General features: G+C 38.9%; 1 protein-coding gene across 1 annotated transcript; it reads right to left on the bottom strand.

Moving 5' to 3' along the window:
- Positions 1 to 19330: 19330 nt before the first annotated feature.
- LOC133752841 (bcl-2-like protein 10) lies at positions 19331 to 25370 on the bottom strand. Its single transcript, XM_062183131.1, has 3 exons — positions 25320 to 25370; positions 20078 to 20221; positions 19331 to 19789 (listed from the first exon to the last, which is right to left on the bottom strand). The coding sequence occupies exons 1-3, from the start codon at positions 25368 to 25370 to the stop codon at positions 19331 to 19333; spliced, it is 654 nt and encodes a 217-aa protein (XP_062039115.1).
- Positions 25371 to 27019: the final 1649 nt, after the last annotated feature.

Raw genomic sequence — 27019 nt, 5'->3', positions numbered from 1 at the left:
CTGGAGCAATGACAGTCTATTCAATAAATGGTGCTGGGAAAACTGGATTTCCACGTGCAGAAGCATGAAGCAAGACCCCTACCTTACACCTTACACAAAAATCTACTCAACATGGATTAAAGATCTAAATCTACGGCCCGACACCATCAAATTATTAGAGAGCATTGGAGAAACCCTGCAAGATATTGGCACTGGCAAGGACTTCTTGGAAAAGACCCGGAGGTGCAGGCAGTCAAAGCCAAAATTAACAATTGGGATTGCATCAAATTGAAAAGTTTCTGTACTGCAAAAGAAACAGTCAGGAAAGTGAAGAGGCAACTGACAGAATGGGAAAAATATTTGCAAGCTAAGCAACAGATAAAGGATTAATAACCAGAATCTACAAAGAGATCAAGAAACTCCACAACAACAAAGCAAACAACCCACTTAAGAGATGGGCCAAGGACCTCAATAGACATTTTTCAAAAGAGGAAATCCAAACGGTCAACAGACACATGAAAAAATGTTCAGGATCACTAGCCATTAGGGAAATGCAAATCAAAACCACAATGAGGTTTCACCTCACTCCGGTTAGAACGGCTCACATACTGAAATCTACCAACAACAGATGCTGGCGAGGAGTGGGGGAAAAGGGACATGAACCCACTGTTGGTGGGAATGTAAACTGCTAAAGCCACTAAGTAAGTTAGTTTGGAGATTGCTCGGAAACCTGGATATAACCCTACCATACGACCCAGCCATCCCACTCCTTGGAATTTACCCAAAGGAAATTAAATTGGCAAGTAAAAGAGCTATCTGCACCTTAATGTTTATTACAGCTCAATTCACACTAGCTAAGATCTGGAATCAACCTAAATGCCCATCAACAGTATACTGGATAAAGAAATTATGGTATATGTACTCTATAGAATACTATACAGCAATAAAAAACAATGAAATCCGGTCATTTGCAACAAGATGGAGGAATCTGGAACACATCATGCTGAGTGAAATAAGCCAGTCCCAAAGGGACAAATATCGTATGTTCTCCCTGATCGGTGACAACTAACTGAGCACCAAAAAGGAAATCTGTTGAAGTGAAGTGGACACTATGAGAAACAGTGACTTGATCAGCCCTGTCCTGACTGTCCAGGAACAACTTAATATTTTATCCCTTTTAGTATTTTTTTTATCTACTTAATACTATTGGTTGAACTCCGTAATTAATACACAATTATTCTTAGGTGTTTAAATTTAACTGAAAAGTGATTCCTGTTACATATAAGTGTGGGAATAAGAGAGGGAGGAGATGTACAATTTGGGACATGCTCAATCAGACTTGCCCCAAATGATGGAGTTAGAAATGTGCCAGGTGATTCCAATTCAATCCATCAAGGTGGCATGTACCAATGCCATCTCACTAGTCCAAGTGATTAGTTTCAGTTTACAATTGATCATAATGACAGGATTAAAAGTCAAAGGGATCAAATAAACAAGACTAGTGTCTGCTAATACTAACTGATAGAATTAAAAAGGAGAGAACGATCCAACATGGGAAGCAGGATACACAGGAGACTCATAAAATTGCAGCTGTCCTAACAGCACTGTGGCCTCAGAATCAGCCCTTAAGGCATTCAGATCTGGCTCAAGAGCCCATGAAAGTATCTTTGGCATGGAAAGCCAAGACACTCTGGCAAAAAAGAAAAAAAAATCTCTGCAAGTGAGATCCCAGCAGAAAGAACAGGCCTTCAAAGAAGGAGGTACCTTTCTCTCAAGGGAGGAGAGAAATTCCACTTTGACTATGGCCTTGTCTAAATAAGATCAGACTTGGCGAACTCAAGAGGCTTTCATAGCCTTGGCAATTCATGACAAGGGCCTAGGGTGATTACTGATGCCATAAACAAGAGTGTCAATTTGTTAAGTCAACAACAGGAGTCACTGTGCACTTATTCCCCATGTAGAATCTCTGTCCTTAATGTGTTGTACAATGTGAATTAATGCTATAACTATACTCAAACAGTACTTTATACTTTATGTTTCTGTGTGGGTGCAAACTGTTGAAATCTTTACTTAATATATACTAAGTTGATCTTCAGTATATAAAGATAATTGAAAATGAATCTTGATGTGAATGGAAGGGGATAGGGAGCGGGATATGGAAGGGTTGTGGGTGGGAGGGAAGTTATGGGGGGGAATATCCACTGTAATCCAAAAACTGTACTTTGGAATTTTATATTTATTAAATAAAAGTTTAAAAAAAAACTTTAAAAAGAAGAAAAATTAATAAATAATAATAATTAATGATCAATAATTAAATAATTTAATAAAATAATAATTTAATAAATTTAATAAATAAATTTAATAAGTTAAAATAGTATAACAAAAATCAAAAATACCACAAATAAATATAACAAAATGCTTCTTTCCACAGGATTTCATGAATCATGTAAGGCTTTAAAATTACAATTCTAGAAAGATGGCAGTATAGCAACAGGATAATCTGAGTCACGTGGGGCAAAATAGATAGTTAAAAAGGAGAAAAGATACACACCAGAGACAAAGCCATGGGAAATTTGTGATGGGAAGCCTAAGAGACCAACAGAGACTGTGCAGGTCCACACTGAAAGAGTAAATAAGAAAAGGAGGCCACGGAGGTATGGCAGAAGCGCGGATGGATGAGGCTGGTGCCAGTCCCCAGCAGACCAGGTTAGACAGGAAATTGTGAGTGTACAGAGCTGCAAATATCAGAGGGAAGGGGATCATGGTGAACTGCTTTTGAAGTTCCATGAAGGAAAAAAGAGAAGGTGTAGAGGAACAAACAGAGAGGACAGGCACCCTTTGCCTATCTCTGTCCCACCCCCAACCAGATCTGCAGGCAGCTGGGAGAAGCCATATTTTTGTTTACATTTCCCAACATAAGCAGGGGACTCCTGCCTTTGCCTCCCATGCACACAACCATCAATTGCAGGGGCCACGTCACCACACACACCCCCAGGAACAAGGACCACAATATTTCAGAAGAATGTCTTCCCCACCATGCAAGCTGTACAACAAGGAGAAGTCCTGAATATTGAAAAGTCAAGCCCATTCCATCCAGCAGTGAGAAGTGAGCCGAGCAGTAGTAGGCAGGGCTGTATGCACTGGAGCTCGGACCTGCCTTCCCCACAATTGAGAAATGAGCTGGGCTCCACTAGGCGGGGCTGTGAGCTTCCACTTGCAACACACAGACACGTAGCAGCTCATAATAGAGGGAAATCTCAACACAAGAAAATCTCCATAGATTAGAGGTGCAGTTTGTTAAGCAAGGCAATATAACCCTGAACACACCAGAGACTAACACAGGGGTGTCTCACAACTGTGAGGAAAAAGGCGGGTCACACCAACAGAAATGGACAATCTCCTCTAACCCAAAAACCAGAGGAAAGCTACGAAGACTCATTGGGGCCTTACATAGTATATCTCCTCCATCCCAGAATACTGAACAGAGCACCCAGGCACATCCAGAAAACACCTCTTGGAATTCAATAAAAGTACAAACATCCCACTAAATCACAAAGACACAAATTAAACAGAAAAGCAACCAGACAAAAAAAGATAAAAATGTCAAGAAGGAAAAATCCTAAATAAGAATAAGGAAGACACTATGAGTGTCCCAAAGGAATAATACAACTCTTCAATAATAGAAGGTGAAGATGAAGAGATCAAGGATATGCCAGAAACAGAATTCAGAAAATCAATAATCAGATTACTTAGAAGCAATCAGAAGCAATTTCACAATCTGAAGGAAAATTGCTCCCAAGAAATTGAGACATTAAAGAGAAATCAAAATAAAATACTAGAAATGAAGAATTCCATAGATCAAATAAAAAGTGCAGTGGAAAGCCTTAACAACGGAATAAGTGAGACAGAAGAAACAATATCAGAACTAGAAGAAAAATTTATGGAAATATTACAGTAAGACCAAAAAAGAAAAAGAAATGAGAAAACTAAAAACACACCACTGGCCCAACTAACCAAAAAAAGAGAGAGGAGACCCAAATCAATAAAATTAGAGATGAAAACAAAAATGTAACAACAGACACCACAGAAATAAAAAGAACCATCAGAAACTACTACAAAGAGCTGTATGCCAACAAACTGGGAAATCTAGAAGAAATGGATAGATTCTTGGACATATAAAACCTGCCTAAACTGAGCCATGAAGACATGGAAAATCTAAACAGACCCATTACCAAGACAGAATTTGAATCAGTAATAAAGGCCTTCCCAACAAAGAAAAGACCAGGACCAGATGGCTTCACCACTAAATTCTACTGGACATTTAAAGAAGAACTAGCTCCACTTCTTCTCAAATTACTCGAAACAATTGAAAAGGAGGGAATCCTCCCATTTTTTTTTTCTATGAAGCCAGCATCACCTTAGTTCCAAAACCCAGAAAAGATGCAATGGAGAAAGAGAACTACAGACGAATTTTCCTGATGAATATAGATGCAAAAATCCTCAACAAAATTCTGGCCAATCGAATCCAACAACACAACAGAAAGATCATTCACCAGACCAAGTGGGATTTATCCCTGGGATGCAGAGATGGTTCAACATTCACAAATCAATCAATGTGATAACACCACACTAATGAATTGAAGAACAAAAACCATATGGTTATCTCAATAGATGTAGAGAAAGCATTTGACAAAATACAACACGCTTCCACTATGAAAACTCTAAGCAAATCAGGTTTAGAAGGAACATCCTCAACAAAATCAAGTCAATTTATGACAAACCCACTATCAGCATCCTACTTAGTGGGAAAAAGTTAGAAGCATTACCACTGAGATCTGGAACCAGAGAAGGATGCCCACTCTTACCACTGCTATTCAATATAGTCCTGGAATTTTTAGCCAGAGCCATTAGCCAAGAAAAAGAAATCAAGGGGATTCAAATGGAGAAAGAAGAAGTCAAACTACCCCTATTTGCAAATGACATGATTCTATATATAGGGGATCCAAAAGACTCCACCAAGAGGCTATTGGAGCTCATAGAAGAGTTTGGTAAAATATCAGAATATAAAATCAACACAGAAAAAACAACAGCCTTTGTATACACAGAAAATGCCATGGTTGAGAAAGAACTTCTAAGATTAATCCCATTCACAATAGCTACAAAAAAATCAAATACCTTGGAATAAATTTAACCAAGGATGTCAAAGATCTCTACAATGACAATTACAAAACATTAAAGAAAGAAACAGAAGAAGAGACACAAAACGTAAAAATCTTCCATGTTCACGGATTGGCAGAATCAATACCATAAAAATGTCCATTCTTCCAAGAGCAATTTACAAATTCCATGCAATACCAATGAAAATACCAAGGGCATTCTTCCCAGATCTAGAAAAAAATGGTGATGAAATTCATTTGGAAACACAGGAGACCTCGAATACCTAAAGCAATCTTATACAAGAAAAACAAAGATGGAGTCATCACAATACCTGATTTCAATACATACTATAGGGCAGTTATATTCAAAACAGCCTGGTACTGGCACAAAAACAGATAGTCCAATGAAGCAGAATAGAAATGCCAGAAATCAATCTAAGTATCTACAACCAACTTACATTCAACCAAGGAGCTAAAACCAATCCCTGGAGCAATGACAGTCTCTTCAACAAATGGTGCTGGGAAAACTGGATTTCCACACGCAACAGTATGAAGCAAGACCCCTACCTTACATCATATAAAAATCCATTCAGAATGGATTAAAGACCTAAATCTACAACCTGATATCATCAAATTATGAGAGAGCATTGTGGAAACCTTGCAAGATATTGGCATAGGCAAAGACTTCCTAGAAAAGACTCCAGAGTCACGGGATATAAAAGACAAAATTAACAATTAGTATTAGATCAAATCGAGAAGCTTCTCTACTGCAAAAGAAACACTCAGGAAAGTAAAGAGGCAATTGACAGAATGAGAGAAATTATTTGCATACTATGCAACTCATAAAGGATTAATAACCAGAATCTACAAAGAGATCAAGAAACTCTACAACAACAAAACAAACAACCCGTGAAGAAATGGGCAAACAGACATTTTTCAAAAAAGAAAATCCAAATGGCTAGCAGACACATGAAAAAATTCTCAGGATCACTAGCCATCAGGGAAATGCATATCAAAACTACAATGAGGTTCTACTTAACCACAGTTAGAGTGGCTTTCATAGAGAAATCAAGAACAACAAATGCTGGTGAGGATGTGGGGAAAAAGGTACCCTAATCCACTGCTGGTGGGAATATAAACTGGTAAAACCACTATGGAAGACAGTTTGGAGATACCTCAGAAATATGAATATACTCCTACCATACAACCCAGACACCCCACTCCTCAGAATTTACCCAAGGGAAATGGAATCAGCAAATAAAAGAGTTATCTGCACCCCCATGTTTATTGGAGCTCAATTCAGAATAGCTAAGACATGGAATCAACCGAAATGCCCATCAATGTAAGACTGTATAAAGAAATTTTTGGATATGTACTCTATGGAATACTACACAGTGGTAAATAAAATGAAATCAGGTCATTTGCAACAAAATGGAGGATTTTGGAAAACATCATATGTAGTGAAATAAGCCAGCCTCAAAGGGACAAATACCATATGTTCTCTCTGATCTGTGATAAATAACAGCACCTAAAAGGAAACCTGTAGAAGTGAAACTGACACTTTGAAAAGCAATGACTTGATTAGCCCTTATCTTGACTGTTGAGGAACAGTATTTTTTTTTCTTTTTTTCCTTGTTAATTCCATTGGTTGAATTTTTTACTTAACATAGAATTAATCATATGTGTATAATGTCAGTTCAAAATAGACCCCAGTAAAACATAAGAATGAGAACAAGAGAAAGAGGAGCTATATAGTTCTGCATACGTTCCTACAGACTTCTAATGCTACAGCTAAAAACTTGCCATGGGACTTCAAATCCCATTAAGCTGGGTGGTAATAATGTCATCTTAAGTGTTAAAGTGATCATGTTAAGTTTTAAAGTGACCATATAGATAAGATTAAGTGTTAAAGGGATCATATAAATAAGATCAAATGTCTGGTAATAACAGTAGATAGAATTAAAAAGGAGAGAATGTTCCAACATGGGAAGCAGTCCACACAGCAGACTAATAGAATGACAATCATTCTAAATAATATTCTGACACCAGAATCAGCCCTTAACGCATTCTGATCTGGCTGAAAAGCCCATGAGAGCATTTCAGGCATGGAAAGCCGAGAATCTGTGAAATAAAATGTCCTACATTAAGCATCTTTGTGAGTGACACCCAGTGGAAAGAAGGGGTCATTAAAGAATAACAATCCATTGAAGTTACAATTTGTTAAAGGGCACCCTGATGACTTATAACACAGCTTCTCAAAGTATCCTGTACACTATAATGGAATAGTTTGGTCCCTGATGAAACCAATATAGTGTGAGTGTAAAATTTTACATATTGTTTGCTTATATGGTCTGATTAGTTCCTTATAAAAGTTTCTTTAATAAGGAACAAAACAAAATCCAAGACTTTCAAGTAAAAAGGGACATTGATAACAATTTTTAAAATGGGAAAGAAATACGCAAGAAATTGACAACATATACACACAAAGAAATTTATTTTATTTTTATCCTTAGTTCCTGACACTGAGCTCCTAAAAACCTTGAATTTTTCTGAGTTATAAAGGTGAAAGGTATGTCTTTTCCTCTAGAGACAACTGTTAGTTGTTCCCTAGATAGCTACAGGATAAGGGCTGGTCAGTAAAATGACAAAACATCTCTTTAGAAGCTTGTAACATTTAACCCCAACTCCCAGCCCAAGACCCGGAGGTCAAGTGGAGCTGAAGATCGCATCAAACAACAATGGCCATAATCGTATTTGTGTAATGAAATCTACATAAAAGCCACTAGATGCCAGGGTTCTGGGAGTTGCTGAGTTGGCAATTATAGCCGTGTGCCTGCAGGATGGTGCACTCCAATTCCATTAGACAGAGGTCCCTACACTTGGGACGTTTCTGAATCTCATACTATGAACTTCTTCATCTTACTATTCATGTGTGTATCCTTCATAATTTCCTATCATAGTAAGTACAGAATTTTTCTGGGTTACAGGAGTCATTCTGTTGTGGGCCATGGGGTTCCCAGCTAGTCTTATTTGCAGATTGTTTTCTCCACGTGTGAAGGAATACAATGGTAGAGGTATAAAAATGTACAGGATTGATTTGGGGTAAAGCAGAACTGCAAACTCAAAAACCAAACACAAACAGCCTAAACTGCAAAAACGGCCCCAAAGAAAAACCTCTCACTAAAGAAAAACATCCAACAGTGAAAAAGCTCTCACCAAAGGGAAAAGTTCCCACAAAGAAAACGTCACCTCAGCAAGGTTAAGCCTTCCCTTTATACCCTCTAGAGGCATAAGGAGTGATGTCCAGGGTGGAGTTCAATTGGATATTCAAAATGGGGGAGTTCTGGGAAGGAGCTAAAGCACCATTCATTTCTTTGCCCTTTCTTAGGAAATATGGGAAGTTTCATGATATCAGGTGCATGATGGGAGTGGGAGTTCCCCCATAGTAATTTTTTTTTTGACAGGCAGAGTGGACAGTGAGAGAGAGAGAGAGACAGAGAGAAAGGTCTTCCTTTGCCGTTGGTTCACCCTCCAATGGCTGCCGTGACCGGCGCACTGTGGCCAGCGCACCACGCTGATCCAATGGCAGGAGCCAGGTGCTTATCCTGTTCTCCCATGAGGTGCAGGGCCCAAGCACTTGGGCCATCCTCCACTGCTTTCCTGGGCCATAGCAGAGAGCTGGCCTGGAAGAGGGGCAACCAGGACAGAATCCAGCGCCCTGACCGGGACTAGAACCCGGTGTGCCGGCGCCGCAAGGTGGAGGATTAGCCTGTTGAGCCATGGCGCCGGCCCTCCCCCATAGTAATTTTATTATAATGACATCATAATGACCTGAAGATCATCAGGGGGACACATGCTGCAAGTCAGGTATTTCCAGCTAGCATTGGTTCCAAGCTCACAACATTATGGAACATATGTTTTCCACTACTCAGACAAGCAGATGTTTGCTAGTATGCCATGTTTGCATGGCAAGTAGTTCTGCATGTTTCACAGAAAGGGAGGCTTGGGTTGTACAGAAAAAGGGAAAGAAGTCTGGATAATGTACAGAAGGGGACTTGTCATGTGGACCAGGCCAGGCTGTCACGCAGGTCAACCTCAGCTGTCCTGCAGTGGCTTCAGCTGTCAATCATTTAGAGCTGTCAATCAGCAACCAGCGGAACAGCACATGTTGACAGGGAACTGTTCAGCTTCATTTTGGCTAGAGCTGTCAGACCTCTGCTCTTCTCCATAACTATCCATCTTCTCACAACAATTCTAGCAAATTATTTAACTTAAATAGAGGTTGTGAGAACCTCCAACTTTGTAGCCAAATTGGACAGAATGGTGGGTAAACTAGGGATTTGCTACTTGTAACAGGTCTAAGTGAGGGCAGTCTTGTGACATTAAACCCTTAACCTATGAAATCTGGCATTAAGTGTCAGAATCAAATTGAATTGTAGGACATCTGGTTAGTGTCAGGGAGCTCATGGAGTAATGCAGAAAATAAAATAACATATCAGGAGGGGGGAATCTCTGAATCTCTATCTATCTATCTATCTATCTATCACCACTCCATAGTATATCTATCTATGCACTAATGTATTTTAAAGCATCTAGACCTGAGACTTAGGAACCAAAACTTTAAGAATTAATGTTTGGGGCCAGCATCGTGGCATAGCAGGTAAAATCTCTGCCTGTGATGTTGGCATTCCATATGGGTGCCAATTGGAGTCCTGGCTGCTCCATTTCTAATCCAGCTCCCTGCTAATGGTCTGGGAAAGGCAGCAGAGAATGGTGGAGTGCTTGGACCCCTGAACCCACATGTGAGACCCAGATTAAACTCATGGCTCCTGGCTTCATCCTGGCGCAGCCCTGGCAGCTGAGACCATCTGAGGAGTGAACCAGCAGATAGAAGATCTCTCTCTGTCTCTCCCTCTCTGTAACTCTCAAATGAATAAATAAATCTTTGAAACACAGACACACACACACACACACACAGGCACACACAAAAGAATTAATGGTCCTAAAACTTGCAGCAAATGTAGCTAATTTAGCTATTTTGTCTTGGGATGAAATGGTATCAGAATATTAATATTAGAAAGCTCTTATTAGGGCTACTTTATATTTGAAGGTATTGAAATCAACAAAAAAGATTGATTTGTTTGAATTCATATGGTTACAAGTCTCCAAAACTGGAACTGGAACTCAACCCTAGTCCAGAGTTACTTTTCACCATTCTTTGTTGTTTTCTATTAATATGTATAATATATTTTAGAACACTACAGGTTTAATTATTTCATAATCATATAAAAACTAATATACTATTCAAATTGATGTACAAAATTAAACAAAACCTCTTAAGGTCAAATGACAGAACAAATATACAGCCTTTTCTCTTTTCCCTTTTAAGATATCATTAAATGGCAATAAGGAGATGGGAAAATGTACAAACTTAGAGCAAAGAAAATGAAAGAAAATGGATTTTTATAACTTTTCTGCAAGGTAAAACACCAATATTTGAGATGCCAGAAACAACAGAAAAATAAGGCAGTTGTACAGAAACAAAAACTATTCAGTAGCAAAAATACTTAATAATACTTAATTAAATGTGTTACAAAGCATGGTCTATCTCATAAATTGTGTGTTGGCTCTCTCAGTTCATTTAAATACTTTCTGGGAGATATAGACAAAATATGGAGAGAAGAAAAACAGAAAAATATTACTGAATTCTTGGCAGTGAAAGAGTAATTCCTTTGCAATAAGGTAGTACACTATCATGTTAAGTTAGTTTTCTGTCATTAGGTAATTCTATGAAGGTTTACTTACTCTTCATTTAATTTTTAATTGACAACCTTAATTTGTCTCTGTATTAAACCATACTGGGACAAGGAATACTTTGTTTATTATTTTATTATATTTTATTTTTAAAGATTTATTTTTATTTGAAAGGCAGAGAGAGAGAAATTTTCCAACCACTGATTCACTCTCCAAATGGCCACAATCATCAGGGCTGGGCAGGCCAAAGCCAGGATCCTGGAACTCTATCCTGTTCTCCCACAAAGGTGGCAGGGGGCCAAGTACTTCGACATCTTCCACTACCTTCCCAGATGCATTAGCAGAAGCTAGATCAGAAGTGGAGTAGCTGGGACTTGCACCAGCACTCTGATATAGGGTGCTGGCATCACAAACAGTGGCCTAACCCATTAAGCCACATTGTGAGCATTCTTTCCATATTTAAAATTTTACTGATACGAATGAAAAGTATCTTAGCTCTCACACCAGGAAATGTCTGGTCCTCAAAGATAAAATAATTAATGAACTAAATAGCTTCCCTTCAAGACTGACAGTCCTTGCCTCACTCTACCTACCAATGAAAAGCTATTATGACATAAACTCTGCCCACTCCCAACTAGTTCCCAAAATTTCAAGCACTGCCTTAAAGTCACCCACCCTGAGCCTCAAAGAGCTATAAATATGCTTTACCTAATATATACTAAACTGATCTTCTGTATATAAAGAGAATTGAAAATGAATCATGATGTGATTGGAAGGGGAGAGGGAGCGGGAAAGGGGAGGGTTGTGGGTGGGAGGGAAGTTTTGGGAGGGGGAAGCCATTGTAACCCATAAGCTGTACTTTGGAAATTTATATTCATTAAATAAAAGTTTAATTAAAAAAATATGCTTTCCTAATTTCCCCACTTGGCGACATTGCTAACATTCTGTCAAGATGTTCTCCTTTACTTCAGTAAATCTAATATACTTAGACTTGCCTCACCAACAGGTATTTATGTTGGTCTTTGGGATTTGATCCTTGACAGAATGCTCAGCTAAAGTGTTCTGATATATTATAAGTCACTGAATAAATGTTTGCTATGTGCTTGCTATATATTAGGGACTTTAGTGGAATTTGATTTAGGATCATAAATATCTTAATCTGGAAAGAGGTATCTCCTAGAATCAATCATTTTCTAACACAAAGAGCTTATTAATGAAAGGTGATTTTGATTTTTTTCTTTTATGCTAGACCTGACTCTTACCTAGAGATGTAACTTAAAACTTGAAATAATTGATCAGATTTAGAGGCACTTAGAGAGATTGGTTCATCTGAAGCTTATCAGTTTGTATTCATTATCCATTTGCTTTCCTCCTAATCAGAACATAAGGGTACTAATTCAGAAGAGTAGGGCATATAATTTTAGATACTTTTGTAGTCATGGAGACATATTTTTGCTGATCTATCCATTCCAATCTGGTATACAATGCTGGGATGATTGGCTAAATGTGGATTGTAGCTCGAGGCCATAGAATAGAGCATACGCCATTGGTCCATAACAGATAATTCAGTCTCATTACTATTAAATTTCAGCCAACTGGTCAAATCTCCCTAGGGTAAGTTCACATTTCAGGCTTGTCTGAGTCCATGAATTTTCATTGTGATTCCAGAAATAGTCTAACCTCCTAGGAACACTGCAAAACATAGCTGAGATGATTGGAGTGATAATAAAAAAGACACCCTTCTCTCCTATGTCAATGCCAATTTTCCAAGCACTAAAGTGGATAGCCAGACATCAATTTTAGTCTGAAAATTATTCCTACGGCTTATCTTAATCAATTATAAGTAGACTAAATTGTTGCTTGAAAATTAAAACAAAATGTTGCTCAAACTGGTGTGATAGTTGTGTAAAAAAAATTAGCGCTAACCTTAAAGCACTTAAAGGTCCTTGAGATAAAAATTATTTTTATCCCCTTCATTGTAAAATAAAAAAAATCATATCTAGTTAGGGATATGAGATACAGGTTGGGATAGGAAGGAAAGTTACCTGAAAAACTCCTTTTTGAAAAATTCTATATCATTCTTATAAATTTCTATGTATTTTTGCTGGAAAAGTCAAATATTTAATTAAATTACAACTTGAAGTATCTTACATTTTATAAACAGCATTCATTCATAGTCACTACTCATAATCTCAGTTTACTGCTACTGTAAACTATTATTCCAAAATGAGAAAACAGAGAATTTAGGTAAGTTGCCCTAAATCATCACAGGGCTAGTTTAGAAGTGATCATTTCTGAAATGCAGTTATTCTAACTCCAACTCTAAAGGTCCTTGTTCATGTCAAAAGTAAGAAACTATTTATTTAGTTAGGCATAGAAAAAATAATGTGGTGACATATAAGGGTCTAAACAACTTACTATTTTATTCCTTTTAGTATTTTTGTTGTTGTTGTTGCTAAGCGAAATGGACACTATGAGAGACAATGACAGGACCAGCCCTTGTCTAGACTGTTGAGGAACAACTTACTATTTTATTCCTTTTAGTATTTTTGGTGGTGGTGGTGGTGGTGGTGGTGTTGCTCTGTTTGTTCTACATAAGACCACTGGTTGAACTCTGTAATCAATGCACAATCATTCCTAGGCGTTTAAAATTAACAGAAAAGTGATCTCTGTTAAACATAGGAGTGGGAATAAGAGAGGAAGGAGATATATAGGTTGGCACATGCTCACTTGGACTTACCTCCAATGGTGGAACTAGAAATGTGCCGGGGGATTTCAACTCAATCTTACCAAGGAGGCAGGTACCAATGCCAGCGCACTTGGTAAAGTAATAAGTATAAATACACAACCGATCAAAAAGATAGGGTATGTGTCGAAGAGATTTCACAAATAAGACCGGTGTAAGCAAATAATGAAGGATAGAATTAAAAGGGAGAGTATGATCCTGCGGGGGAAGCAGGACACACAGCAGACTCATAGAATGGCAAACGCCCAAAACAGCACTCCTGCCTCAGAATCAACCCTTGGGACATTCGGATCTGGCTAAAAGGTCCATGAGAGTCTCACAGGCATGAAAAGCCATGACACGGTGGCAAAAAACAATCTAAATGAAAGATCCTGGTGAACAAGACCCCAGCAGAAGGAACAGGCCATCAAGGAGAGAGGTGCCTTTCTCTGAAGGGAGGAAGGAACCTCCACTGTGATACGGCCTTGGACTAAACAAGTTCATAGTCGGTGAACTCAAGGGGCTTCCATAGCATAGACAGCTCATAGCAAGAGTCTTGGGTGATTGCTGACATCATAAATAAGAGTGCCAATTGTTAAATCAACAATGGGAGTCACTGGGTACATGCTCCCCTCGTAGGATCTCTGTCCTTAATGTGTTTTACTATGAAACTTAAAAACAACACTACTAGTCGAACAGTACCCTATACCTTGTGCGGTTGTGTGAATGCAGCCTGTTGAAATCCTTGCTTAGTATATACTAAGTTGATCTTCAGTATATGAAGGTAATTGAAAATGAAACTCGATAAAGGGCGGGATGGGAGAGGGTGAGGGGAGGGCCACGGGAGGGAGGGAGGTTGCGGGGGGGGGGGGGGGAAGCCACAACAATACAAAAGTTGCACTTTGTAAATTCACATTTATGAAATTAAAAAAAAAGTGAAATCAAAAGAACTTTTTTTTTAACTGAGGTACATTCTTCTATCATAGTGGTATAAAGGACTAATGTAATGGTCAGCTTCTGCAAAAACTTCACAAATATCACCTAATTTAGTCTTCGCTGAAATGGTCAATATGCACATTATCCTCTGCACCTGTACTCATGCCACTCCTTATCCTGACACTCTGCTGCTTGAAAGAAAATCCAGGGGGTCATCAGGATTAGCCCGAATCTTGAAAAGGTCAAAAAAGCAATGAGAATTCAAAAGTTAAAAATGATGGTAATAATTGAGCAGGAGTTAAAGTATGTTAATCATAAATTTAGGATAACAAAGTGTGGAATATGTGTTCAATGAACCAAAGTTCTCCTCATATACAAAAAGAAGACTGCCATGATTATTATGAGAGAAGATTTTCAACAGGTAGCATCTTGTCAATCAAGGGTACAGAAATTTTTGTAGCTGAATATCAAGACATTTTATTTCATTACGTTTTAAACTCCAATATGTATGTTCATAATTTGGAACCTTTTTAAAGTTTTTATTCAATTAATTTTTAAATTTACTTATGTACTTGTTTGAAAGAGAGAAAGAGAGCTCTCATCTGTTGGTTCACTCCCCTAATGCCCACAGTGGCCAGAGCTGCAGTAACTCAATTCAAATCTCCCCAGGGATGGCAGGAATCTAACTACTTGTTCCATCATCTGCTGCCTCCCAGGGTGTGCAAAAGCATGAAGCTGGAATACGAAGCAGAGCCAGGACTGAAACCAAGTCACTCCAGTATAGGATGCAGACATCCAAACCAGAATCTTAACAGCTAGACCAAATGCTTGCCCTTTATTTCACAAGTTTTGAAATTGGCCCATCATAGGGCAATTGTGGATGTGCTGTCATTACTGCAGATCCTATAGGAAGGACCACATCTGATCTAAATACAAAACTTTCACAAGCACACACATAAAATCTGTTATACAAATTTTTCAATGCCTTCATGTTCTGGGATGCAAAAATATTTATATAACCATTGAAAGAAAGGGTAAGATAGGGGAAGCTATCTTCACATATATTTTTCATGAAGGTATTGAACAGTTATTTACTAGGCTTATACTAGATTTTATTTACCTGTACAATGTAGGAAGCCGAAAAATCTGATGGAGAAAAAGAAATCTATCAAGCCAAAATGATGTTAATATGAGTTGGACACAAATAAATGTTGAATCCAATCAATAAACCTCCCTACCTAGATTATCTCAAAAACAGGCACAGAAGGCCAGTGCCACGGCTCAATAGGCTAATCCTCCGCCTTGCGGCGCCGGCACCCCAGGTTCTAGTCCCGGTCGGGGCACCAGATTCTGTCCCTGTTGCCCCTCTTCCAGTCCAGCTCTCTGCTGTGGCCCGAGAGTGCAGTGGAGGATGGCCCAAGTGCTTGGGCCCTGCACCCGCATGGGAGACCAGGAGAAGCACCTGGCTCCTGGCTTCGGATCAGCGCGGTGAGCCGGCCGCAGCATGCTGGCCACAGCAGCCATTGGAGAGTGAACCAACGGTAAAGGAAGACCTTTCTCTCTGACTCTCTCACTGTCCACTCTGCCTGTAAAAAATAAAAATTAAAAAAACAGGCACATAAGAAATCAGTGGGAGATAATGAGTAAAATGTCCTCTGTTCAATCAATTCAGTCTTCTCTATATATCTGTCCTAATGGTTATCAATCTTTTGCAGAGAGAATAGATTCCCTTAGGAGGAAAATAGCTCTTATATGTGGATTCTATGGTAATAATATTGTTAAGAAAATATACTGCATTTATAAAGAAAGAAATTCACATTTGTGAAAAACAAAAATCTACATGTGGGCATGTGAATGAGAGTAAGGGAGGAGAGTAGTGGTAGGGGATAAAGAGAAAGAGAGACAAGAAGCAAGGAATGCTGAGAGATGTAGACAATTTGTTTTATGTCTCCCAGATTGCCAGTGGTAGACTAGAAATCTGAATTGAGGTCTAATGCCAAAGTCTCTAATCCTGAATCCAGCATTGTAGCTCAGCAAGTTAAGCTGTTGGCATCCTATATCAGAGTGCTGATTCAAGTCCTGGCTGCTCCACTTCCTATCTAGCTCCCTACTGATGCACCTGAGACAGCAGTGGTTGATGGCCCAAGTACTTGGGCCCCTGCCACCCATGTGGGAGACCTGGATGGTGTCCTGCCTCTTGGCTTTGGCCTTGCTCAGCTCTGGCTGTTCTGGTCATTTGGGGAGTGAATCAACAGATTAAAATTCTTTCTGTTGCATTACTTTTCAAATAAATAAATGAATAATAAATAAATAAATCTGTCTCTAACTCATACTAACTCTAGAATTTCTATCAATGTTGTAATAATTACCATAGCAAATTATTCTTCCTATTATTCTTTCTCCCTGAACTATAATTTTCCTTATGTTTCTCTAAGTCTATGCATTCTAAAAATTATTATTGTAATTAAATATTTTCTTACAGTTTATACAAGTTATAAAACTTAAGTTGTTTTACATGAACTTCAAAGCATTAACTTTCCAGTTTTTTTTAACAGATCCCTAAAATCTATACTTCTGAATTATTTTTAATATTCAGATTCCTTGGTAATAGGCCATATTCTATAAAGTTCCAATTATTCATTACATAGACTAAAAACCAATGATAATCTCTTACATGCTTATTGATGCTCAATTAGTAATTTAAAAATGCTTTAAATTTTTTGCATCCAATAATGATTAATGATTACATATATTATTATGACATTAAAATGTGTCTGACATCAATTAACATCAATAAAGAATGACATTTTATCTATCATGAGGAAAATGACATGAATTTTACTATCAATGAAATCCAAATATAAATAGTGTCAGCCAATTTTTTGTGTTTATTAAATGCTCCAAAGGTAAAGCTATTGTCAATTCAATTTTTTTGACAGAATACCAAACTGTATGTACTGTTTATGTTAGAAAAGGACAAGGAAAATATTTACTTAATATATACTAAACTGATCTTCTGTATATAAAGAGAATTGAAAATGAATCTTGATGTGAACGGAAGGGGATAGGGAGCGGGAAAGGGGAGGGTTGCGGGTGGGAGAGAAGTTATGGGTGGGGGAAGCCATTGTAATCCATAAGCTGTACACTGGAAATTTATATTCATTAAATAAAAGTTAAAAAAAGAAAAAGACCAGGAATTATATACAGATTGGTTAATAAATGTAACAGAGCCAACAAACTTCCCACCAAAGCCAAAACAGTAAAACAAAGGAAATGAGAACATCTTCAGCAAGATTTCAAGCAAACAAGAGATATGGACTACAAAAAAGGCAGGTAACAGCCATCCAGCAGCTGTGAGTCCTTTTAGAAGGACAATAGGAAGAACTATGAAAATTTTAATTGGTGTAGATCCCAATACGTATTCACAGAACTGAAATCACATACTAATGCATACATTCAGTACATATTTCAAAAGCAGCATAACACAAATTCATAGAATATGAAGTCATCTTTCCATGTGTTTCATTTGTAACCACACTCTAACAATTTGACAAAATTGCAAATTTAGCAATACTTAATCTTACTTTTTTATATATAGACCATAATTGTTCTACAGAAGCAAATACTAGGAGAACTCTAGGACCACAATTTTATTACCAAAGGAGAAAGTTGGTAATTACTTTCTTTTTTTTCTTATTTTTTTGACAGGCAGAGTGGACAGTGAGAGAGAGAGACAGAGAGAAAGGTCTTCCGTTGCCATTGGTTCACCCTCCAATGGCCGCCGTGGCTGGCGCGCTGCGGCAGGCGCACCGCGCTGATCCAAAGGCAGGAGCCAGGTACTTCTCCTGGTCTCCCATGGGGTGCAGGGCCCAAGCACTTGGGCCATCCTCCACTGCACTCCCGGGCCATAGCAGAGAGCTGGCCTGGAAGAGGGGCAACCGGGACAAAATCCGGCGCCCCGACTGGGACTAGAACCCGGTGTGCCGGCGCCGCAAGGCAGAGGATTAGCCTGTTGAGCCATGGCGCCGGCCAGTAATTACTTTCTTCTATGTTAATAAAAGGGGAAAAAGCCACTTTTTGGTGTGCCATATGTACAGGCCAGGCCACTGTGTATGGGGCAGAGGGAGGGCTGTGGTTTCCTGGGCCTTGGACCTGAGGGGAACTGTTCAAAGGGCAGAAAGTACTTGGGCCATTTTAGTAAAGGACTCGGTGGTTCTTTTTTTTTACCTTTTAAGAAGTATTCCAGGGCCGGCGCTGCGGCTCACTAGGCTAATCCTCCGCCTTGCAGCGCCGGCACACCGGGTTCTAGTACCGGTCGGGGTGCCGGATTCTGTCCCGTTTGCCCCTCTTCCAGGCCAGCTCTCTGCTGTGGCCCGAGAGGGCAGTGGAGGATGGCCCAAGTGCTTGGGCCCTGCACCCCATGGGAGACCAGGAGAAGCACCTGGCTCCTGGCTTTGGATCAGCGCAGTGTGCCGGCCACAGCGCGCCGGCCTCGGCAGCCATTGGAGGGTGAACCAACGGCAAAAGGAAGACCATTCTCTGTCTCTCACTGTCCACTCTGCCTGTCAAAAAAAAAAGTATTCCAGTATTTCCCTTATGTTTACCATATTTAACAAAGCTCAAATCGCCCGTATTTAGCATTTTCACAACCTGGGCCTACAACAAGTAGTAAGATTCTGTCTTCAGTCCTCGCTGTGAGTTCTGTCCAGGATCAGGGTGCGCCCAGCACTGGGGAGACAAGGCCCAACCTCAGAGGAGAAGTGACCACTCGGGCCACAGTTCACAACTCACGATACACGCGCGTCCAGGCAAAGAGTAAGGCTGTAGCTACAAAGCAGGACAGAAAAGTGCGTACCAGCAGTCTTTTCCAGAAGGTCAGTAGTAAGGGAGTCCGGTAGAAGACACAAAAGCCATCCCAGCCGCCTTGAGCCTGCAGCCAGGCACGGTGCTGCCCAGTGAGGCGAGCGCACAGCAAGGCAACCAAGCGCTGGCAGTCCCAGGTGATTTCATTCCTCCTCACCTGCTGGATGGTCACTGGCGGTCCTCTGTCCAGAAGCGTCCCTGCGAAGGTCACGAGCGTCACCACGCAGCCCCAGCTGAGGTCGTGGCCGTCGGAGAGCACCGCCTTCGCCACGCGCGCCGCCAGCTCGATGTGGTTGCCAGGGTAGCCGCGATAGATGGAGAAGAAGGGCCAGTGGACCCGCTGAAGCTGCGTGGTGGCCCGAGTGGGGACAAGGGGCTGAGGCAGGCAGGGGAAGGGACAAACCCCCAAATCCTCCTAATCCATCTTACCTAAACAAATACAACAATTCTTATTGGCCCAATTTTAGTCGTCCATGCGTCCCCGCAGAGAAAGTTTGAGTCACACTTGAAGCAAGCACATCAGAGGAAGTCACTTTGATGCATGTCCTCCATTTTTGCAGACACCTTTGTGATAGGCCTGGTTGTGTGCTCATTATTCAATAGCAAATGCAAGGAGCATTGCCTTCAAGGCTTCTTCCGGCTAGCTATTGTTCATGCCCCTTGCCTGCTGGTAGACCAGGTCGATGGTGTCCTCGTTGTCCAGCTCCAGCTGTGTAGGTGTGTCCACTTTAATTATTTGTCCACCAAACCTGAATCTAATGTGTGACAAGCCCTGCCTCTCAACTTCATCTATTTCACCTGGTTCCTCCTAGTTGTTTATGCAGAGTTCATTGTTTCAACTGTTTCACCTGGTTGTTTTCGTAGGTCTTATGGTCGACCGATTGCTGCAAACTATGTAGATGAGGCGGTTCTCACAGGTGGCCAGCCTGCGGTTCCCCACACATAATGGCCTGCAGTTCCTTGGTGGCAGGAACAGCACCCAGCAGGCAGTCTGGCTGCATGCAGGTTGCTCTCCCATGCATTCAATTGTGTTGGTAATGTCGTGCCATATTTTAGATGTAGCACATTCTTCAAAAATTGATCATCTCTATTTAGAAAAAAATATATATATATATTTATGCTCCTCTATTGGCTCACCATTAATTCAACAAATACTACATCTTTTTTGTGCCAAGAGTCTCTTCTTGGCACTGGATTTACAGTAATGAATAAGGCAGATTAAGATGGTACCCATTTAGTACTGAACAAATAAGCAATAAATATTTTCTATTTTTCAGTAAATGCCATCAAGAAAAATCTACATTGGAATCTGGGTGCTATACAATGTCTTAAGCACCTGATCGACAAATCAAATTAAACAAATGAACACCAGACTTAGTTCTGGAGCAGCATCTTGAAGATAGCCTATTGTGAAGTTTCATGGTCATGGGGAGATTTTAGGGTCTTGACAGAAGTTGAGGAGTCTGCACAATAGAGGTTCATTCAAAGGGGTTAAAATAGAGGGCCTTTACTAAGTATTTATACGGGAATTCAGTAAAATCCCACCACAGCATGCTTTGTGCTATCCACCAATTTAAACACATAAAATGTAGTGTCATACTATTGTGAGAATAGCAAAAAAGAATGTCTTTCCAACAACATAAATTGTGAAATGCACAAAAAGACAGTGAAACTTACACTTTGCTTAACTGACTATATATCAAATTTAGAAATTCCTAAAGATTCAGTTGATCATCACTTGCTAACCCTTCCATCCCCTCCATCCCCTCCATCCCCATTATAAGAACTTCTTTGTTGCATTTAAGAGAAGGTTATAAACTAAAGACAGAGTGCTACAGCATAAGTGTGTCCCCCTCTGAAACTCAGGTGTTGTTAAAGTGGTTTTATTAAGAAGTAGGGCCACAAGGACCTTTTCTTTCTTCATTAATGGGATAAAGTAGTATACAAGAGAGGCTTCATGTAGCTTCTGGATAGCTCACTTTTGCCCTTTTTCTTTAGTCATGTGAAGACACAGCAAGAAGGTCCTCATCAGACACCAAATGCCAGAGCTTGATCTTGGACTTCTCAGCCTTTGAACTATGAGGAAATAAATCTTTGTTCTTTATAAATAATCCATTCTCAGGTATTCTGTTATAGCAGAACAAAATGGACTACATCACACAGGATTGGGGGCAGCAATGCTATATCCAGTGTAAATTGTTATTGAGTTTTCAATATTTTAATATCAGAAATATGCTTTAAAATATTATATATAATTATGCCAAAACAAAGATCAGCTTATTATAGCTTCTATTTTTGGTGCCCAATAATATTTTCTGAAGCAACATGGCCTTGTAAAGACAGTTGTAACGTAGTCTTTTTTGTCCTGATTAACTGCCTTCAGTTCTTTCAACAACCTTCCATTGTGACTTATTTTTGTGTCTCAGCTATTTGCTCTTTCTGATGTGTTCCTTTAGTATTAATGATGTCAAGTATTTACACATAGCTCATGATCCAGGAATTGAGAGCATTATGCTAATTTAATTAATTTCATACAATTCTATCAGATAAGTTCTATTCCTATCATTTTATTGATGAAAAAAAACAAGACACAAAAATAGATTAAATAAATTTCTCAAGGCAGCATAGCTAATAAAGCCAAGGCTTGAAAACAAACCTAGATATACCTGTAGTCTGCATGGTAACATAATGTTCAGAATCATGTTTTAGGCTATAAAGTCTTCATTACTGTTAGGTAATCAATCACGACAGTTTAACCAGTGATAATCTGATAAGCGCAACAATAAATCTATACTTCCTTTTATTTGGCTGCTGTTGAGAAACAGGTGTCATAGTTGCATAGCCATCAGGAAGGAACAGAATACTTCATAATCAATGGTTCTTGAAGGTACATCAGAATCACTTGAAAAGCTTGTTAACACAGATTGCTGGGTTTCATCCCCCAAACTTTCTCATTCAAAACTTGAATTTGTAAAGTTTCCAGATGATTCTGATATTATTGATCTAAGAATCACACTTTGGAGAAGAGAACCAGCAGGTAGAAGACCTCTCTCTCTTTCTCTCTCTCTAACTCTGTCTTTCAGGTTTTTTTGTTTTGTTTTGTTTTGTTTTGTTTGACAGGTAGAGTTATAGACAATGAGAGAGAGAGAGACAGAGAGAAAGGTCTTCCTTCCATTGGTTCACCCCCCAAATGGCCGCTGGCGCGCTGTGCCGATCCAAAGCCAGGAGCCAGGTGCTTTCTCCTGGTCTCCCATGGAGGTGCAGGGCCCAAGCACGTGGGCCATCCTCCACTGCCCTCCCGGGCCACAGCAGAGAGCTGGACTGGAAGAGGAGCAACCGGGACAGGACCAGTGCTCCAACCGGGACTAGAACCTGGAGTACCGGCGCCGCAGGTGGAGGTTTAGCCTAGTGAGCCGCGGTGCCGGCCCTAACTCTGCCTTTCAAATAAATAAATAAGTGTTTTAAAATATATATCAATTTACCTATCCAGAGAGTCCAAGCCTATGCCACATTCTTTATGATATACAATGAATTCTCATTATAATAGCCAAAGTCCATTATATAAGAGTATATGTCTTTATAGTCCTAAATGTAAGTTAGGTCGGAGTTTTATAGAATAGTACTTGTTTAGTGAATGCCATTATCTCTTTTTTTTTTTTATTAAACTTTTATTTAATGAATATAAATTTCCAAAGTATAGCTTGTGGGTTACAATGGCTTCCCCCCTCCCATAACTTCCCTCCCGCCCGCAACCCTCCCCCCTCCCGCTCCCTTTCCCCTTCCATTCATGTAAAGATTCATTTTCAATTCTCTTTGTATACAGAAGATCAATTTAGTATATATTAGGTAAAGGTTTCAACATTTTGCCCATATAGCAACATCGAGTGAAAAAACTACCATTGGATAATGCCATTATCTCTTAGTAGGCAATTTTACTCTTGTTCTAACCAAGATTATAAGTGAAACATCCTTTTGAAGTGAACATTACTGCATAAGCAATTGTAATTACTGATTACATAATCACATTTAAGCAATGTCATCGTTCCTATTTAATATTCTAAAATTAATATTTTCAAAATGTGAAATCAACTGATGAACCTATAATTAAACATTTATAGAAAAAATACAAGTTAGTCATTGTGCACAAATGAAATATATAATTTCAATTTTCTAAGTGCCAAAGTTTTGTTTGGGCTCCATAGCTTACTTGAACTAAAAGTGAAAACTATCCCTACGTTATCCACTGAAAAATAGCATGTCACAATGGAAATACACATCTGTGTAACTGGAATAAGAAGTAGGCTTTTGCTATTTTCCACCATGACTATGTATGTGCAGAGACTGAAGAGGGAAAAAGCTATTGTGTTGGGAAACTTATCACCAAATATCCAAATGTCTGAATATCTTATATCTTATGATTTATTTGTATTTTCTACTTGAAAACTGTGCATTGATACATGCCATGGTAACATTTTGTCTCTTGTAACTGCTCAGGGTTTCCTGCTTAAGTTATGTACAAAGAAAGACTTTATTTTAAAATTCTTTGGAGGTAGCTAACTGATTTTAAACATAAAAGTTTTTAGTAAGAAAGAAAGGAGCTGAATAAACCCTTTAAAAGAGAGATGGATACAGAGGAAGAGAATGACAGATGAAACAACATCTGGGTAAAAGTCATTATGGGAAATTTTGTGGGTTTTTAAAAATTCATTTAAAAACCACCCACTCTGAGTGCTAGAGAATCATCTCTTTCTATGTATAATTATCAAAGTCTAGGCCAGTGTGCACAAGTCAGTTTGAATCAATAGTAGAATGCAATCAATTATTCACAAATATGTTTTAAAACTAGCCATTGATTTGAGCAATTTAGTTCATGTTTGATTTTCAAATAATTGTGTATGAGTATGCACAGCCAAAGTAGAACTTAAGTGTTGTGCTCTGATGTCAGAATTTATTTTGATTGCATTCTGTTCGATTTTAATAGCCTGCAGCTGTGTGAATATAGGGCCGCCTTCTCCTTTTCCAAAAAAACAAACTCTACATGGTAGAAGATAATTTCCTTTATCTCACTTGGAGCCACCAAGTACGAATATAAAATCCTAGCATTTAGCCCCAACTACCCTCTACTATCTCAGGCTATAGAAACAATAAATTCACCAGAGGAACGGAACAACAACAACAAAAAAATATGTGATTCTCAAAAGGTGGATTACTGAGGTTACTGTGGCAACCATTTTCTAAAAAGCTTGGCAGAACAATTTAACCTAAAAGAAGATACTCAAAGTGCTAAAACCTATTGATTGCTTTGGAGCTGTTATATTTTATCTACCCTTCAGGTTATTCCTTATGATTACAAAGCCACATATAAGAAAAGAGTGGCCACCCCAGATATATATTTAGGCTAAGTACCCAGCAGTTTAAGTAGAAAATGTGTTTGTTGGAGAAAAGATTGGAAAGTAAATCTAAGTCTTAAAATTGGATTTAATGTGCTAGCTTAAACTTTGATATAAACATATTAATGAATCCTATTTGCTTCACATCTCTCTAGCTTCTGTTACTTGTTGAAAAAAAATTAATGCTAAACATCTCCCATTTGTCTGTCTTTGCCTTCCTTGTCAGGTTGGGGAAATCATTTTTGCAAGGATTATGTGTTCCATATAATAATTAGTAAGCTGGCCAAGAATGACCCTTGAACTAGATGGATTAGTTTTTTCTTCTGAGTGGCTAACTGTATCACTTTAGGGAAAGTATTTAAGGGAGGGAGTGCAAGAGGGGCAGTCAGAGGAAAGAAGACAGAAAATCATACATAACAGCAGTCCAGTGCTAAATTCATAAAAGCATTGTATCTTTTTCAATAAATATTGGTTCTCTTCCTTTTCCGGCAGATGATACTAGCAGTTCAAACTTACAGCTATCTCTTGCACATCAAGATTGACTGGACAGAGCCTCCAGCACGCCATTCCATGATGTCTCTCTCTGTTCTTTCCCCATAATTCTATCTCTCTGTCAATCTGCCTTTCAAATAAATGTGGTATTTTTTATATAGGAGTCCAGATCTAAGTGCCCATGGTGTTTTTTGCCTTCTACAGGAACATGATTCTGGAGGTCTTTGTTTCCACAACTCCTTATTCACTGCTGTTCTTTTTCCTTAAAAGGAGGCAAAAGGAAGAGAGCAGGATAGAGGAGATTAAAAATCAAAGAAACATTAAAAGTTTGCAACAACTGAGAATACCTGTGGTTACTTACTTGAAATTTTCTTCTCTATTCTCTATATTTTTAGTAATAAGAAAAGCTATTTGAATTATTTGAAAACTATGTGAATTTGAAAAAAAAAGATGCTCAACTTGAGCTTCAAGGTCACTATATTCAGCTGTATTCCTCACACTATTTCTAATAAAGCAAGAATATGGGTTATCTTTGCAGCCATATGTTTGTCAACTCATTAGTATCACCATTTTTGCTTTATCTCCATTCATTATGTGTACATATATATATGTATATATATGAATGGATGGATGGATAGATAGAAATAGATATAGGTGGACAGAAGGGAGCTTCATAAATTATATAGGAAAAATGGCATTGAAAGATAATTCACATTTTCCACAAATTTTTGAAATCCCACATTTTTTTTAAACTTTGAAAAAACTGTAGTAATGGTGTATCTTGCCATCATTGTGGAAAAGCAGTTTATACAATTTCATTCTCTATACTTATAAAGTACAAAATCTACTCCTTGTTTCCCTGTGTATATCAAAATAGATAATATACTACTGTATCAGTTAAGGTACCGGCAAGAAACATAGTACACTCAAAAGTGTTTAGCTGACAAATGAATTTTTTAAAGGGTCTATTTACAGAGGTGTTGACAGAGCTAAGGGCATCTAGCCAGAAACTGCAGGCACCAGACAGCCATTATGACTCCTTGGCCAGAAGAGACAAGATAAAGAGATTGGTTTTAACATGGTGAAAGCTGGAGGCTTGGAAGAGAGTCTGCCTTTTAATATGCATATGAAATACACCTGTGAGTTTATTTAAATGGAGATTCTGATTCAGCAAGCCTGGAGTGTGCCAGATACTCTGTATTTCTAACAAGTTCCCAGATGATGCTGATGCTGCTGGTCTAAGGATCACACACTTGGAATAGCAAGAACCTAGTGATTCACTCATTGCAGAACCTCAAGGAGACAAGGAAGAAATGGAAAGAACAAGCACTCCAATATATCTCTCCTCCTTTATGCCTGAAATAGTATGTGGTAACCCACCAGGAAGTACAGCAAAAATCAAGATATAGGCAAAAGAACTGGTTCAAACCAACTGGATCCAAGTTGGCACCTAACCTGGCCTCAAGCAAATAAGAATCCTCATTATAAAGCATTAGAATAGTAAAAGCCACTCCCCTTTACATCATGGCAGTTTGCAATTACCATGACAACATACAGAAATGATCATATAAGGAGAAACAGAGGTGAACTCTAATTCCTGGAAGTTGCTACCCCTCTCCCAGAAATAAGATGAATATCTGTCCAGATGTTAACATGGGTTTGTCAAACCATAAAAAGAGGAGCTGAAACAGCACAGGAGACTGCTCTGCCTGTGGAGTACTGTG

The sequence above is a fragment of the Lepus europaeus genome, chromosome X (assembly GCF_033115175.1).
Source record: "Lepus europaeus isolate LE1 chromosome X, mLepTim1.pri, whole genome shotgun sequence".
NCBI classification, from domain to species: domain Eukaryota; kingdom Metazoa; phylum Chordata; class Mammalia; order Lagomorpha; family Leporidae; genus Lepus; species Lepus europaeus.
This window is presented reverse-complemented; position numbering and strand designations above follow the sequence as displayed.